Below are 18960 nucleotides of genomic sequence, written 5' to 3' on the forward strand. Positions count from 1 at the left end.
AAGCATATCCATAGTACGGCAAGCACGTTACGCGGGACAGGGGAACCTTGGATACAACTAAACAGTTTCCCACAGCAACAAAGATGACAATACTGGGCTACAAATAGGGGAGTTACCACTGGTGCGGAGAGTGTCGCACAGGGAGAGAAGCATCCCATGAGAAATATGTCTCCTGCACAGAGTACTACCTTCTAGTGCGTAAACCAACCAGACACTGTCAGACTTGTCGGTACCGTATTTCCTCTGTTAGACACCCTGGTGTCTATTCATTTCGCGCAAGCTCTTCACATGGACGTCTATACTGTCTAATGCTGGCACAGTGGCAACTCACTACCTAACCGATTCCCAAATTCCAGAGTCATACAAATAGAGTAATCATTACATGCCGTATGCTAATGTGAAAGATATTAATTTCACAAAATGATGGACCCAGCGTCTTTCAGAGATCCGGCATCTTATAGAGACCCGGCTTCTATGTTTTTGGACAGAGCGTCTGATCCGGCATCAAGTTGAAGCAGGCGTGTATTGGAGGCACGGCGTCTAATGGAGGAAATACGGTTATTGTAATTAGTAAATTACACTTCGAAGAAACACCTTGCGAGATAGTTGGAGTTAAGTTGATGTTCGAAATTAAAACTATTAAGTGAGTAGCTTTATAACCACACATGTTGAAGTATAAATGTGACAACATCACCGCGCTTTGATTATCCTTTCACGGCTGTTTTATTGTCGGTGAGCAACAAAACCTCTCATGCAGGCCTGGCGTTGTTGAAGTGATGCAGGGTTGTGAGAGTCATAAAGCCAGGTAAGTCATGAAATAAGCTCTGTTCACCTGGAGTCAGTAATGTAACGAAAGAATCCGACATGTCCAGATGTAAAACTCGGTGGCAGGGCTCGTCCGGAGATCCCAGTTGTCTCTGGTCTTCATGCAAGATGGACGTCAAGTCACTGTTCACGGTGGTGGTTGTCGGGGCGCTGGTGTCTGCAGGGGTTCAAGGTACTGTATACAGATATGGCAGTCTCTCTGTACAGGGGATATACGGTTGTGTGATGGGTACTAGGGGATCATTATTATGCTGCGAAGTACATTTAAGTGCAAGAAGTGATATAAGAGATCAGAAAACGTAGGAACGTTATATCCGTGTTTTAAGAAACCAGTGTATCGCTTCAAGAAACCAGTTAATCGCACTAAGCAATATATTTATTACTTAGATATATTTTATAGTTACTTAGATATATATAAAAAAATTTCTACTTAATATATTTATTACTTAGACAGAGTTTAAAAAATATATTATAAAGATGTATTGCATTGTTGTGTATGGCTATATTCTCTCTGACTAACCTGACAGGTCACGGGTGAACATATGTATTAGAGGCCGCATCTCGATATACCGAGTTCGTAACCCGACCTAGTGTGATTGGTTGATCATGGGTTTAAATCCCGGATTCGCCCCAATTACGAACATCTGTCTGTCCTAAGTGGGTTTCACCAAACGGATTATTCGCCGTTGGCCACTTTGAGCATGCCTCCCACACACACTCACTCACTCACTCACCAACCCATCGACCCACCGACTCACTCTCAAAACACACGTTCTCAGAGCATCACATGTAGTCAATGGTAACCCCATTTTTGTATCTTCAGGTTGTTATGTCGATTGTCCGATGCGCGCGCACTGCCAGGCGTACTTCGACTTCTGGTCTGGCTGCAGTATGTGCACATGCTCTGGTAGACTGATACAAGAAGGTCAGTGGAACAAGTCCTGTCAAGTCTGTGATAAGCATGTAAAAGTTCTTCCCTCAGAAGCTGGAACAACATGATTACGTGAACTTTATGAATAATGACTTCTTGTTTCTAACGCTGCAGGTCTACTAATAGTATTCTATATATCTCAAACATTCACAAAAAGTTATGTTTGCTTGTTTGTTTGTTGTTTAACGCCGTAGCAACATTCCAGCTATATGACGGCGGTCTGTATAAATAATCCAGTCTTGACCAGACAGTGATAAACAGCATGAGCATCGATCCACGCTATTGGGATACGATGACATGCATCAACCAGGTCAGCGTGTCTGAACACCCGATACCGTTAGTTGCCTCTTACGATAAGCATAGTCGCCTTTTACAACAAGCATGGGTTGCTGAAGACCAATTCTAACCGTGATCTTCACGGGTCACAAAAATCTTTATGTACAAAACATAAAAGGTTATCAGTTTGTTGCCAAGGATATGACCAGATACGTTTGAAAGTTACTTCATTCAGACATCAAAGTTTTAAAAAAATAATGATTGATATCTCAAAATGGTATCATTGTGGTTCTGTGTGGCTTCATGGTATCCATTTATTACCTACATTCAACATTCTATGAAATTCTGCAACCCCTCTCCCCCAAAAGCTATACCACCCCTGCCTATGTCAGACTGGAACATTGTCTCTGTGCACGGTAACCATTATAAAGTGTTGGATTGCACTACGTCATCACATTTGGCTTGGTTAATGAAAGAAGTTGTTTTTAACATGAACACAACATGGACCAAATGTGCTCGGAAGGTCGTTTCACCTTGGTCTCGTCCTTCTTTAACGCGAACAAAGTGACAACACTGCCAATCTTATCAAAACCAGGCCTTCCACTCCGATACGACCCTCTCTGCGTGAAGTGACATGCGTCTAAAAGATCAATTTGATCAATGAGATTGCCAAACTGCAGAACATGTAACAGAAAGAAAGACATCAATATCACAAATCAAAAAGAGCGATTTTCAATTTTCAGATATCAGACATCTCACGAACATGTGCCCTATATTTCAGTGTGTCCGAACGCGATGATCTGTCCCCGGAACTGCCCGCTCCTCAAGGATTCCAGTGGCTGCTACGCATGCTCGTGCATCGCCCAAGGTTTCCGGTTCCCCAGTTGAGTTGTCTCCCCTCCTGACACCACGGCCTTGACCTGACAGCATTGATGAACCAGTAATAAAGCATAAAAACTGTTTCGTGTCGTTATGTCCTTACTACGCGAACATTGAAACTGGTCCCCGTTCACAGAGCGATCGTAGCACTACGTACTCCTATATGTGTACTGTAACACAGACCCTCAACAGTCGTAGTGCTAAGATCGCTTTGTGAAAATGGGCCCAGCGGTTCATTAAAATGTATCATGAATCATTTGAAGTGGCGCCAGTCAGGTGAAAGCTGACCTATTGATACTCCAATTTATTCCCATTTCGACTGTAGTTCTATTGATAAGATGGTCTCACTTCAGGTTTTGGGAAACGCTTGCTTACTACAGTAGGACTACCGTAGGACCTTAAACGAGAAATAACACCTAGCCCACATAGGCGGTATATTAGGAAGTATGGAGTCTTCAAGATATCTCAATCAATCTGAAAATGTACGAAGAGTTTGAATGTGGTGTGTATTTCACATGAGCACTCCGGTGTTAGATGCCCATACATCTTAAACACAAATGTGTGGGGTGTTTTTTTATCCATAATGTTATTTTGAAACTTGTGCCTCTGAAATACCATATGTATTACCGTTGTTATATTGTAGTGGTAACATTAAAGAATCGCAGTACAGAAAAGGGACTTTACACCTGACGCACTCGACATGGTTTACAAGGCGACTAACGGGATCGGGTGGTCAGGCTCGCTGACTTGGTTGATGCATGTCCTCGATCCCAACTGCTTGGATCGATGCTCATGCTGTCAATCACTGGATTGTCTGGCCCAGACTCTATCATTTACAGACCACCGTCATATAGCTGGAATATTGCTGAGTGCGGCGTTTAACAACAAACAAACCAAACCAAACCGTGTTGGTTAGATACATGTTAGACTATAGAGGAGAGAATTTGTGTCTGTTTTATTCAGCGCGATATGGTTTTCTATCTTTATAGCTGCCTATTTTAGCACAATGTTTGGTGACACAAATCCCCAGAATGTAGTGAACGACGAAAGCACACACACGGAGTCATGGGACACTCCGGCGCAATACAGTTTACGTGACACACCCGAGTACTGCACAGTGATTATATAAGACAGACGAACGCAATGAAGTGACGTCACGGTCTAGCACAATGCAGTGACGTCACTCGGTCTAGCGCAATGCAGTGACGTCACGGTCTAGCACAATGCAGTGACGTGCCTCGGTCTAGCACAATGCAGTGACGTCACTCGGTCTAGCGCAATGTAGTGACGTCACTTGGTCTAGCACAATGGTCTAGGCTTGACGAGGTAATCTGTGAGTGTCAAAATGAAGAAGTCTGCACCAGTATTTTACTGCTCTTGTCACTGCAGAGGGACTCTGCCACACTCCCCAAGTTCCATATTATTATGTGTATTCTTAGAGAGACAAGGATACCGTTTAAAGAAGGATATTTGGAAATTTTCAATTAATTGTTGTACGATGTTCCCCAATCTTCAGCTCCGTAACATAAGATCGGAACGACAACACTATCAAATATGTTAAAGGCATCTTGCAATGACAGGTATCCATATTTGTTTTGATAGTAGTTGATGAATCTGTTTGATTTGTTTGCTTGAGCTGTTAGACTACTGGAGGACTTACCCCACAACAACTGTGGGGTGAAAACTGTTCCTAAATATTTATAAAAATTCACAACTCCATTTCTTTTCTCCTTTGAAGTACCATTTTTCGTAGCTTTTCAAAATTCATTTATTTTCTTTTATAGCAATAAAGCACTGTCCGCGTATAATAATGCAAATAAATGTGGAATCTCACTACTGATAAATATGCATTGACCACCATGCGTTTCCAACATTACTGTGAGTTCAATTAAAAAGATAATAAAAGGTTTTGGGCTAAAAACACATCCCTGACGGGTGCCGACATCACAGGTGACAAACACATGATGATAGGTTAGAGTACATTGATGCTAGTAATCGAAGAAAGTTCCCATTTATTCCCACTCGATTAAAAGTTTTTTTAAAGAATGTTGTGGTTTACTCTATCGAAAGTCTTCGGAAAAGTCAATAAAGATGCAGTAAAATCTACCCTTGGTCTTTGTGACGTATTTCCGTAGGTTGCTGGAGGAGTTAATATTTGGTCTGTGGTGGAATACCCTAGTCTAAAACCTGCTTGTGTTTCACTTAAGATATTGTTACTGTCGCATCGGGACTGGAGGCGTCAGTCGTTCCCCACTCATCTGGAAAAAAAACTGCAGTGTGAAGGATTCTGTTGAACTAGGTGCAATATAATGTCTTGTTGATTTCATAAACTCACTTACAATACCGTTAGGCCCTGGAGATTTATTACTTTTTTAAGCTTTGCAAACTAATCACGACTTCCACATCAGTGAAATGCACGTTAAGATTATCACAAATGTCTGTGTTAGACAAAGCTGGATCCTCATAATGTATATCTGTTATCAGAGGGGTTATAATCACAGTCAGTGTGTTTCTCAATACTGGGAAGATTTAAAAAATGCTCAAGAAACTGGTCAGGGATAACAACATTTGATATTCCTGAGGCACATCTACATGCTTAAAAGTTTTCCAAAATAACTTGGGGTTGTTCCTAGCAATAGCCACCTCATTCCTTTGTTTCTCATAATAATCTTCTGTTTTGGTAGAGAATAAAGTCTTAAACAATCTACTTAGAACTCTGAAGTTGTCAATGCTCTCTCAATAGTCTCGGCGAGCTCTTAAAGCTGCATATCTTCTCTGTTTAATAGTCTCTCACTCTTCATCCCACCATGGAGGTTGCTTAGTTGTTGCCATAACGTAATAATTAGACTGAAGTACCCTTGTAGTGTGACATGCAAAAGATTGATACATTTCTGTCGTTAACCTTATTGCGTTATTTATATGCACGTCACTCAGTGACATATGTCCTTCACACATTGTGAAAATTAGTTAACTGTCGTTGATTATCATCATTCCACTCATATTTACTCCACTGTGTCCTGCTATGGTTTAGACCGACTCCGTGGTCTTGTGGTAGAGCGTCTGCCCGGGGAGCGGAAGGGGTTCGATCCCCGGCCGCGTCATACCAAAAGACGTGAAAAGATTGCACTTGTTGTTACCTTGTCTGTCGCTCGGCATTAAGGGGCTAAAACAAGGACTGGTCGGCTCGGGGTCAGTATACTGTGTCTGAGTGGGGTATTCATGTTAAACTGCGGCATGGTATCTCAGTGAGCTAGCACTATAAATCGGCATCAGTCCGGACTAGTACAAGCAGCCACACACACACACATACACGTGCATGCACGTCGCTATATAAGTGCAATAATCTTGGACGCGACGTTAAACCCCAATTTCACCTCACCTCACCTCACCTGTTATGGTTCACGTGATTCGCTCAAGAAATATCACTGTGATTTGTTGTATCTAAGGTTATGTTTTTGCTTATTTGACTAGAATGAGGATGTAACTAAATGTTCGCCAATTTAAATAATAATTAATCGAATGCATTATACTGGCGACTACAAATCTCTTGTAAAAAAAAGAGTAAAATCTAATGTGGTCAATATCACACAACTACACACACTTACTGTGAAAAAACAAGCACCCATGGCCCCGTTTCACAAAGCGATCTTAGTGCTACGACAATGGTAACTTCCATACTTCATAAATGTATAGACTAAATGTATAGCTAGTTATAGCGTTAAGCTTATGCTTTGTGCAATTGGGCCCTGTGTGAGAAATGAGAATTTGCAATTTATCTTTTCAATAGAACGACTGCCCCAAACAACTTCAACAAAATAGAAACATCATAACCTACACAAATCTATTTATTTCCATCGACCCAAAGTATCTGGTTAGATATTTAAAAATCAGTTAAAACGTGAAATAAAGAATGTAGCCTTGGTTGTAAATATCTACGCAATACAACACGTACTATTGTGTTCAAAAAGCGTTTGGGACAAGAACCGACTGAGTTACCTCCCTTCAGCTTCTCAGGTGTGTCACTGTTCAGGTATGTCACCAGGTGTCGCCAGGTATTCTGAACAGCGGCCATTTCCACTTCCAGGTGTTTATATTTCGTGAAATAAGGTCATAGGTATTGTTTAAAATTTACAGATAACCGACACAAAATTGGCACATGAAAATGGGGAAGGCGTCTATATCCCTCTATGGAACCGCCCTGGTTACGATCGTCGTGATGTCCTCCTTGATCAGCACAGGTAAGTTCACAGACAGGTAGAACACGGAAGGGAGCGTACTTCAAATTTATGGTTAAGTTCGTTCACACAAACTCATCATGCGCTAGACTTAAATGCTGTTATATAATATGTTCATGATGTTGTCGCTAGGCCCGTTTTTCCCTGTTTAAAAACTAACCTGGACAGTAGATGGTGTCGTTGGTATGATCGTTAAGTACTAAAATAGGTTCCGACTCCAAGTGAGTACCGAACCCTAACCCTAATCTCTAGAGAAGATCGTAAAGGGGTGACGATAAGTTGAATGCGGGGGCATAAAGTTGGTATGGGAAGGAAGAGTAGAGTGACTCAACTATTCGTCGTATATCATTCTGACTTTTTAGTCAATATGTCAATAGAAAAATGTACAGAAAGACAATCGCGATATATAATCCTAATTTCACTGAGTAAAATTATGGTGGCAGCCACCCTAAGCTGAAAGGCTGTCTCGAGAGATAGTGTATATAAACATAACCACTTTTAGCAATATCACGTTGGGGGACACCAGAAATGAGCTTCACACATTGTATACATGTGTGAATTGAACATGGATCTTCTGTGTGATAACCGAATGTCTCTAGATAGGAAATGACATGGTTGTCGTAAGAGGCAACTAACAGGATTGGGTGTTCAGGCTTGCTGACTTGGTGTGATGCATGTCATCGTATTCCAACTGCATTGATCGATGCTCATGATGTGCATCACTAGATTGTCTGGTCCAGACTTGATTATTTAGAAACCGCCCTCATATAGCTAGAATATTGCTGAGTGCGGCATTAAACAACAAACAAACATTAAAGTTCATTGCGTACATTGCCATAATGGAAAAGTAATCACGAAAGTCTCTTCCACTTAGCCCAAGTCACCTCTACAACGCCATCACATCAGTCGTAACTATATTAACATTAACTTCGACCTTTTTTATTCAAGTTAACAGTTTTTACTGACATGGGGCTGCGGACATGGGGCTTAAGATTGCTATATATGGGCACAGACCTATATAGTTATATAGGTCTATGATATGGGCCTCTGAGCAGGACAACATATGCATGATAAGTCCCTGTTGAGACACTCTAAGTTGGATACACTGTCGGTGACTTGAGTCTCTAGTCACATGTTTGAACGTGGAAGTGTTGCCATTCCTAAGGGCTAGTATGCTTTTATGACAGCATGGTCAACATGTTCAGATTAAGGTCTGCTGAAAACTTATGCTATGGGACAAAATTGGGCTAGACATCCCCATATTTATGGTTTGATATAGATTGAACTCATAACACAAAATTAGTTGAACAGTTATGTTATGAACAATGATAAAAGTCTGTGATTATGTTTATAAGCAGTGATAAATCATGTGACGTCAGAGTTGCTTCCTCTGCAGGGTCAGCCTTGAGCTGCTACATCTGCAACTCCACCCTCGATCACAACTGCCAGGAAAAGTTCAACCACGACAGCCCGGTGGCTCTAGCCAAGAAGCGGGACTGTAACATGTGGGGTGCCAAGTTCTGTATCAAGGTGACAGGGCTCTGGGGAGGTGAGTACAAGCAGGACAGTGGTGATATATGTGATATAGACCAGGGAGTTGGGTACCAACAGAATAGTGTGTGTTGATATACATGATATAGACCAGGGTCTGGGGAGGTACCATCAGAACAGTGTGTGGTGATATACATGATATACACCAGGGTCTGGTGAGGTGGTCCCAGCAGAACAGTGTGTGGTGATATACATGATATAGACCAGGGTCTGGTGAGGTGGTCCCAGCAGAACAGTGTGTGGTGATATACATGATATAGACCAGGGTCTGGTGAGGTGGTCCCAGCAGAACAGTGTGTGGTGATATACATGATATAGACCAGGGTCTGGGGAGGTACCAGCAGAACAGTGTGTGGTGATATACACGATATAGACCAGGGTCTGGGAAGGTACCATCAGAACAGTGTGTGGTGATATACATGATATACACCAGGGTCTGGTGAGGTGGTCCCAGCAGAACAGTGTGTGGTGATATACATGATATTGACCAGGGTCTGGGGAGGTGGTCCCAGCAGAACAGTGTTTGGTGATCTACATGATATAGACTAGGCTCTGGAGAGGTACCATCAGAACAGAGCGTGTTGATATACATGATATAGACCAGGCTCTGGGGAAGTACCAGTAGAACAGTGTGTGGTGATTTACATGATATAGACCAGGTTCTGGGGAAGTACCAGCATAACAGTGTGTGGTGATATACATGATATAGACCAGGGTATGGGGAGGTACCAGCAGAACAGTGTGTGGTGATATACATGATTTAGACTAGGCTCTGGGGAAGTACCATCAGAACAGTGTGTGGTGATATACATGATATAGACCAGGGTATGGGGAGGTACCAGCAGAACAGTGTGTGGTGATATACATGATTTAGACTAGGCTCTGGGGAAGTACCATCAGAACAGTGTGTGGTGATATACATGATATAGACCAGGGTATGGGGAGGTACCAGCAGAACAGTGTGTGGTGATATACATGATTTAGACCCCAGTTAGGGTTCTGGGGAGGTGCGTACAAGCAGAACAGTGCGTGGTGATATACATGATATAGACCAGGGTTTGGTGAGGTGGTCCCAGCCAAACAGTGTGTGGTGATATACACAATATTGACCAGGGTCTTGGGAGGTGGTCCCAGCAGAACAGTGTGTAGTGATATACACGATATTGACCAGGGTCTGGTGAGGTGGTAACAACAGAACAGTGTGTGGTGATCTACATTATATAGACTAGGCTCTGAAGAGGTACCACCAGAACAGTGTGTGTTGATATACATGATATTTACCAGGGTCTGGGGATCTGGGGAGGTGGTCCCAGCAGAACAGTGTGTGGTGATATACACGATATTGACCAGGGTCTGGGGAGGTGGTACCAGCAGAACTGTGTGTGGTGATATACATGATATTGACCAGGCTCTGGGGAAGTACCAACAGAACAGTGCGTTGTGATATATATGATATAGACCAGGCTCTGGAGAGGTACCAACAGAACAGTGTGTGGTGATATACATGATATTGACGGGTTCTGGGGAAGTTGGTACAAGCAGGACAGTGTGTGGTGATATACATGATATTGAAAGGATTCTGGGGAGGTGGTACCAGCAGGACAGTTTGTGGTGATATACATGGTATAGACAGGGTTCTGGGGAGGTGGTACCAGCAGGACAGTGTGTGGTGATATACATGATATTGACAGGGTTCTGGGGAGGTGGTACCAGCAGAACAGTGTGTGGTGATATACATGGTATTGACAGGGTTCTGGGGAGGTGGTACCAGCAGGACAGTGTGTGGTGATATACATGATATTGACAGGGTTCTGGGGAAGTGTGTGGTGATATACATGATATTGACAGGGTGCTGGGGAAGTGTGTGGTGATATACATGATATTGACAGGATTCTGGGGAAGTTGGTACCAGCAGGACAGTGTGTGGTGATATACATGGTATTGACAGGGTTCTGGGGAAGTTGGTACCAGCAGGACAGTGTGTGGTGATATACATGATATTGACAGGGTTCTGGGGAGGTGGTACCAGCAGAACAGTGTGTGGTGATATACATGGTATTGACAGGGTTCTGGGGAGGTGGTACCAGCAGGACAGTGTGTGGTGATATACATGATATTGACAGGGTTCTGGGGAAGTGTGTGGTGATATACATGATATTGACAGGGTGCTGGGGAAGTGTGTGGTGATATACATGATATTGACAGGATTCTGGGGAAGTTGGTACCAGCAGGACAGTGTGTGGTGATATACATGGTATTGACAGGGTTCTGGGGAAGTTGGTACCAGCAGGACAGTGTGTGGTGATATACATGATATTGACAGGGTTCTGGGGAGGTGGTACCAGCAGAACAGTGTGTGGTGATATACATGGTATTGACAGGGTTCTGGGGAGGTGGTACCAGCAGGACAGTGTGTGGTGATATACATGATATTGACAGGGTTCTGGGGAAGTTAGTACCAGCAGGACAGTGTGTGGTGATATACATGGTATTGACAGGGTTCTGGGGAAGTTGGTACCAGCAGGACAGGGCCTCTTTATGTTCAGAAGTTATGCCACTGTTGCATACAGATAAGTGTGAGGGAGAGTAACATGTAATTGAAGACAAAGATATTGTTGTTAATCTTCAGATGACACACAAACAAACAGAGCACCATGTGATGTCTAAGATGGCAGTATGTCTCTGCCATTGTGACTTTAGTATTTGTGTAATAATTGACCTTGTATTCCACAGGTATTGTTGGCACTCATCGGTTCTGCAGTTCCAGAGACTTGGGCTACCAATGTCAGGACATTTGGTACCCTGACCACGACCGCATGTACCGCGCCTGCGTCAACACCTGCTCTGCCGACAACTGTAACGCTGCCAGTCAAATGACAGTGACATCGCTCGGGGTCGTCCTAGTAGGCTGGTTGCTGCATCGACTATTGTGATTCATGAATAACTTTGACCTTGAACTGCTATTTATAATCCTGAAGTAATAACACTGATGATATTATTTCTGAAATAGCCAATCAGGCTTCAAAACAAGTTTATGAACTTTTTGCTGAATTAGCATTTTGATCAGTGTTTTGTTCATTTAATACTTATGATCATTTAAATATATGCAAGAACATGGAAATCACAATGGCAGTTCATCACATCTTTATCTCAAATAGGTGCACAAGGGAGATAATCAGACATCTTACCTTAATTTTCTGACAAGGGAGATAAGTTTGAAATCCTCATCTCAAATCATGAAACCTCATCTTTTACATCCTTGTGTGAGAAGTTGTACATAGCTTCCTGACTCACTGTATATACCCATTACCTGTACATAGGTGTGATTGGCCTCGGGCCCAGCTGGGAGGGTGCTGACTGATCAGTACATGCTGTGACCTAGTGACAGTGTATATTGTGAATATTTCTCAGCTATCTGTGATCACATGATTAGAGTGACCACACATATTTGTCTGGAAAATTGTTTGTTTACTTGTGAATAATTGCTGCAGTTTCAGTCAACTTACATCATTCGAGGTTGATGTAAATATAACGGGAACGACAAATTGATTTTGTGTTTATGCAGTGAGATGAACCTCGAGGGAGCCAGCACCTGAAAACTCTGGAGCTCTCCTGGAGCCATTGTAACAGAAACTATAGGAAAATAACATTTTCATAATTGCCATTTTCCAATGGATCCCTCCTCTGCAGCTATCTCTTATATCATTACATTTTATTCCGCTATGAAGCAACAATTCACTCTTGTAAATACCATCACTCATCCATAATGAACAAAAATATCCCAAACCTTCAAAGCAAGTCTAAATGTTTTGGCATGTCTAGATTCCTACAGTTTCTGTAAATGAAAGAGAAACGCTTTTCTATGACATGGTAAATGTCAACTTCACCAGACTAATGTCAACATGTTTTTATAGCAGATGTTTAAGTAATGTTAGTGAAGCAGCACATGCAGGCTTGTCATGTGCTCTCCTCCCATCATTAGAAACAGCTGACGTTTCCGTCATCTCACATTAATCAGATTCCCATTCTTAGTTGATTGCCCAAGATATTGGTAAAAAAATATATAATAGTCCAATTCCAGGTTTCAACCATCATGTACCTACAAAGACAGAGTGTATGAAATGACTTTTGTTGTAATCACATGTATTAGTTTTACTGTCTAATTTAGAAATATTTAGTAAAATCTACAAACTGACCTATATTAGTTTGTGATAAGTAGAACAATCAATGCCAGCAAGATCCCGGTGGTGTGTACTGAAGATGGGATCTATTTGCCCTGCTCCATCTCAGCAGTAGAACTAGAAGAGTGTACTACCGTGTGGTTTGTTAGTGGATGGTGGGGCAAACACTTGTAAAGAGGAGGTGGGGTTTTTTAACTTCGAAAAGGTAAATGATCTGATTCAATAAAAATGCTTTGTAAGAATCATTGCCAGGCTTATATTAAACAGATATTGTTCTATGTAGACCTCACTTGTTCATAACATAGCAGGTGTACTTCCTTGTATATCTATTGTCCCCATGGTGACCTCCTATATGTTAAGGGAACAGAAGCCAGTAAGCTAAAGAATTCTTGAGAATTTTATTTTAATACTGGTGCACGGGTCAATTAATTGTTTTATTAAGATGAAACAAGTGTTCTACCTTCAAGTTATAAATTGTGTTTGGGTTTAAAAGAGAAATGACAATTGGCAGATTTTACACGGACAAGGCATAGTCACAGTTTCTTTCCGGGTGTCTGCCCCTCTGTTACCTTGGTAACGGGGTGGTGCTGACCCCCTATTCCAGGGGCCCCTTCACCATCACTGCCTCCCAGTCCCCTGTCAGCTGTATGTCAGTGTGACTTTGACTTTGTTGATGAGGCCGCCTCAGTTTAATTACTTTTTTCATTAGTGGTTACATAGAAAATACTTTCAGTCAAGCAGAGAAAAAAATTAAATCCTGTTTGTTTTTAAATCACTGACAAATGACAGGCTAATGTGTAAAAAAGTGTTTTGATGGGTTGTGTCTGGACTTGTGAGTAATTCACACAGGCACTTCAAGCTGTCTTGTTGCCATGGTTGCTCCTGGGGTTCAATATCATGTAGATATCATTCAGCTCTAGATTCCGCAAGTGATTAGCAATGTTATGTAAATATGTTACATACAAGTCTAATTTTGTACTACTTGATGTATAGCAATATTTTTTATGAATAAATTTGTATCAATATTTATTATTTCCTTTTGTATAATTCACTGAGAGCATGAAGACTGTTGTCGCATTATTCAGAGCAAATGGTGATCCATTCCATTGTAGTGTGAGATGAAAGACATTTGAAACTCTTAAGCAGCTTATGGCAACAGCATCATTAGCATCATGACGGAGACATTGCCGACCTCAATGGAAATGGCTTCTTTGACAGAGGAGCATACAAGAATATAAGATTCACTAAATACTCGTTCTCAGCATTGTGAATGCTAATCCTATTGAATATATTGAATGCAGAAAAGCGTTTTTGACACATGTCATTTCATTAACTGGGTTCTTTCATAAAACAACCTTTTAAATATATAACAGAACCATTCTTTCTTCAGAATGTGTCCAGGGTATAGTACATACGTTGGTATTAAGGGTAGACAACTCTTGTCGAACTACCAGTTCGGGGTCTGGGTAACAGTTACCCCGGTTTATAAATGCGTGTGGCGGTGACCATCCATCCCATCCTCGATTATCCAGTCTATTATATGGAACGGAGAGGACACTGGTGACCCAGTTTAAGACGCTCAAATTCACTGTGCGGAACCAGGAACCTATAATCGTCCCAGCCCCTGCTCGCCCTGATTACAGACAATATATTCAATATAAGACCTCCCGTCCAAAATACATTCATTGAAATGATTTATAGGTCGCGGTTTTCATTAATTGTTTCCAGTGTTCGACAATCTGTTTACATAAAAGTATGAGGCAGAGTTCCACATAGCATCCATGCCATCGCTCTTTTAAAGACTTAAAACTGCATGAAATGTGTATTGCACTTGAACTAACGTCGGGCGGTGGGGTAGCCTAGCCATGAAGCAGAACCAAACCACAATGACATCATTTTGAGAAATCAGCCATGTATAATTTTCAACTTTGATGTCTGAATGAAGTAACTTCCAAACGCATCTGGTCAAATCCTTTGCAACAAACTGATAAATTTGTTTTATGTTTTGTACGTAACTCTTTGTGAATGTTGGAGGGCTGAGGTTATTTACACTGGTAATCTATATAAAAAAAAGTTCTGGTTCAGTATGGCTCCTGTTGTGTAATAATGACTGGAACAGAAATGCAAATAACTATCCCCAAGTTGCATTATTTTAATAAACAAAGACAGAAAACACACACACACACACACACACACACACACACATACACACACACACACACACACACACAGTGCATAGTGCAAGTTTTCATGTCTGAAAGTGTAAGGTAATGGGATGGGCCTTAGTCCTGAGCTAAAATTCTCGACTCAACAAAAACCAAGAACTGTTTACCTGTCATATAGAGCGACAGAAAATACCAAAATTATTTTTATTATGCCAGTTTTATAAACTGATATTTGTTTAAGTTCTTTAAGTTCGTATGGCAGCGCCCGCGCAGAAACCGAGATGCATCCATAATGGACAGTTGCGACTTGCACGGTTTTAACGATTTCCATGAGCAGAAAACCTGAAAAAATATGTTCTGGTATGACGGCCAGGGCCTGTGTGCAGATCAATTATCCCACGTACCCACTAACGCTCATTTACGTATTATTCAAAGAAATTCAAATTCAACATCTGTTTGATTAAAATGTTATTTAACCCTTATTACAATAATATATTTTAAAGGTGTGTGTGTGTGTGTGTGTGTGTGTGTGTGCCCACTCCAGCAACCCCCACACCCTTACCCCCACTATCCTCAAAATCTGCCCCTGCTCTACTTTAACGAGATTACATATATACTTTTTCCTAACGTGTAATAATTACATACAAGTAAAACATGCATTTCACTGTAACAGCGTAATGCTTCGGATGTGCAATGCATACACAGGCGTTGGTTATACTCCACTATGTCATAACGGACAGTTTCAACAGCTAGTTTAAAATTACTGTATCTAAATCAAGTGAGAACTACTTTAAAGTGTCGAGGGATGTTAGAACACAAATATCTCTACATTTAAGAGTGTTGTTCAAAATGTTACTAACAGAAGCTTTCATATGAATCATTTATTGAGTACTGTCATGAGTGTGGCATGGTATCTTAGTGTAAACAAATCGATAAAGATATTTACATGTTGAGATGTAGCATGAAAAACAACCATGTGTAACTTGATCATTTGGTGGCATGTGTTCAGCTAAAATAATAACTGATTGACTTATCTTTGGCGAACAAGCGCATCACACACGCAAGCACCCACATACGTTTTCCCTCAAAAAGTCATATCCTCGTTTGAACCACGCAGCCAAATCCACTCAGAGAAAGTACATTTACGAGGGGCGTTCAGTAAGTTTTGCAACTTCAACATAAGACCAAGTCGCAGAATATCTTTTGCACAGTTAAATCACGCACCCTACAGTCCAGACTTAGCCCCCAGTGACTATTTCCTGTTCCGGCAAATGAAATCTGCCCTACGTGGAAGACGCTTCCAGAATGACGAGGACATAAAGGCTGCCACATAGGCGTGGTTAGAGGGCCAATCTGCGGATTTCTATAAAAGTGGTATTAAAGCTTGAAGGACAAATGTAATAAGTGTATTGAGGTGAATGGAGATTATATTGAAAAATAAAAGTGCAAAAGATTGAAGTTGCAAAACTTATTGAACGCCCCCCGTATCACTTTAGTTGCCCATGTTATACGCCCACTACCTTCTAGAGATTTAAACACAATGTAATGTTGGTGTGGTATCTGTCTGGTGGACCATTGTCATGTAAAGAAAAGTTGGAATTGTTTTCATTATATGTCTATGCTTGTCATCCCCGTGAGGCACGTGCCTTTCAATGTCCTTCAAAATGTACAAAGACAGTCAGCCAGAACTTGCTCTAATGTTCCAAAATGACGGGAAAACGATGGCTACTGGGGATATAGCCGCTCTCTCTACAGGGATGCTGGTATGAACTTGATGTTTTTATGGTATGAAGGCCTTTAAGTGAGCAGTGAGGTGTGTTTATTTAAATGTCCAGCCTTGGAGAATCACCAAATACAAAAAAAACATCATCTTGAAACCCGAGCCAATTAACTATGTACAGATATAGCCAGCCTGCCTGTACCTCCCATTGTTGTCGACTGAATACACTGACGACCCTGAATATACCACTGGGGACAGAACACAACACAGGTAATGGAGTAGGTAACACCGCAATGTTTAGTCAATTTGGGTCAGAAATAGAGACTTCATTGATCTAGTTCTCATGACAGGAACACAGCCAGGCCTGTAGACTATACCAAACATTCAACACTCAAACAAAGTCTGACATGGATTCCATGCCCTAAGATATGATAAGTGGCATCCCGCTGTGCTCATTGCTGTGTTATTATTCTGTTTTACGTAAACACCTGGGCCCGGTTCCACAAAGCGATCTTAGGGCCAAGACAAGCGTAACGCCATACTTTGACATAGACTTACGACAGTCGTAGCGCTACGATCGCTTTGTTGAACGGGACCCTGGGTGCCGTTGTACAAAGCGATCTTAGCGCTGAGGTGTTCGTATCTCTCATACCTTAACATAGGCTTACGACATTCTTAGTGCTAAGGTTGTTTTGTACGGGGGTACCCAGCTGGTCGCACTTGCACAAAGCGATCTTAGTGCTAAGACTATCGTAAGCCTTTGTTGAAGTATGGGATTTACGATCATCCTAGCGCTAAGATCGCTTTGTGCAAGTGGGCCCAGGACGCAGCAGACCGAGACAGTACCACCACTGAATCTGTGTACAGGTGGGTGCGGCAGGTAACTGGACCCCCTACAGTCGTCTCATCTCCTCCCCGGTTCCAGGGCAATGTAACCTACTTCCCCACACCTGTTCCCCCCCCCCCCCCCCCCCCCTCCCCTGGGGCACACCCAATCACAGGTGAAGGGAAATGACGGCTTTAATTACAGGTAAACTGCGTAATGACAGGATATTGATAGATGATTGGTAACCTAGTCCCACAATCATGTCAAAATAACCCACCCCTTTAAATTTAGATTAAGTGTTAATGAATGAAATCTAAACTTTTACATTTTACGAAGCGGTTGTAAAATATCTCCTCTACGACTGCAGCCTCTTGCGGACAAACTGTTCACTTGGAGGCAAGTTGTGCACCTCCGCTCCTTCAGTTGCACGTATCCTCATCTTCAGCGCATTTTTCGGAAATATCTGAAAATGACATTGATCTCATTGTGATAATTTGTGATATAACTACTGGAAGTTGAGGTACGCGAACACCGTCTGTTCCTCCAGATGGCCGAAAATATCGAGAGTGTTTGTTCTAGACCGGACTAATGCCGATTTTATAGTGATAGCCCACTGAGATACCAAGTAGCAGTTTAACATGAATACCCCACTCAGACACAGTATGCCGACTCCGAGCCGACTCCGAGCCGACCAGTCCTTGTTTAAGCCCCTTAATTTGAAGCGCCAGACAGGGTAACAACAAGTACCATCTTTTAACGTCTTTTGGTATGACGCTCTACGGTCTGATGCTCTACCACTGGACCACGGATACAGTCCACAGCGGGGGCGTGGTTGGTAGATAATTACACCCACGAACCGACATCGATTACCTCATGACATGTTTAGTAGCGGTACAATGCATGTCATCGGGAAATCGATGTCGGTTTCGGTGTGTCCATATGAGAAAGTTACCTTAAAGACAAAAATATGTGTTTGTCAGAACAGTTATACAGAATACATTTAAACCATGGCTATTCTATATGGAATTATGGAAATATATTGTGAGCGATGCTGTACCTTTTGCCTGTGTTGTCCATGGTGCTCGATAAAGTACATCACAGTCATCACCATCACCATAAAAAGACAGGTCGATATTCCCGCTTTATTGTTTATGAGCACATTTTGGAAACCTAAACCAGATCTGTTGGATTGATTTTATATCCCAAACGCCTATGCACACCTAACTGAACGATTCGGCAAGAGATCAGATTATTCGCCGTTGATATAATTAAAGTAGAGGCTGTCACGCATCTTGGCTTGAAGGACTTCCTCTTTATAAAACAGAACGATAGTAGTTCTATTTTCATGATGTTTACCACATAAACACGAGT

At 41.9% G+C, this 18960-nt stretch overlaps 1 protein-coding gene across 1 annotated transcript; it reads left to right on the plus strand.

Annotated features, from left to right (window-relative positions):
* Positions 1-6948: 6948 nt before the first annotated feature.
* On the plus strand, positions 6949-13241 carry LOC139468471 (UPAR/Ly6 domain-containing protein bou-like). Its single transcript, XM_071250441.1, has 3 exons — positions 6949-7149; positions 8543-8695; positions 11431-13241. The coding sequence occupies exons 1-3, from the start codon at positions 7068-7070 to the stop codon at positions 11628-11630; spliced, it is 435 nt and encodes a 144-aa protein (XP_071106542.1). The 5' UTR covers positions 6949-7067; the 3' UTR covers positions 11631-13241.
* Positions 13242-18960: the final 5719 nt, after the last annotated feature.

The sequence above is a fragment of the Haliotis cracherodii genome, unplaced genomic scaffold (genome assembly GCF_022045235.1).
Source record: "Haliotis cracherodii isolate W230 unplaced genomic scaffold, xgHalCrac1.p SCAF_2, whole genome shotgun sequence".
Classification (NCBI taxonomy): Eukaryota; Metazoa; Mollusca; class Gastropoda; order Lepetellida; family Haliotidae; genus Haliotis; species Haliotis cracherodii.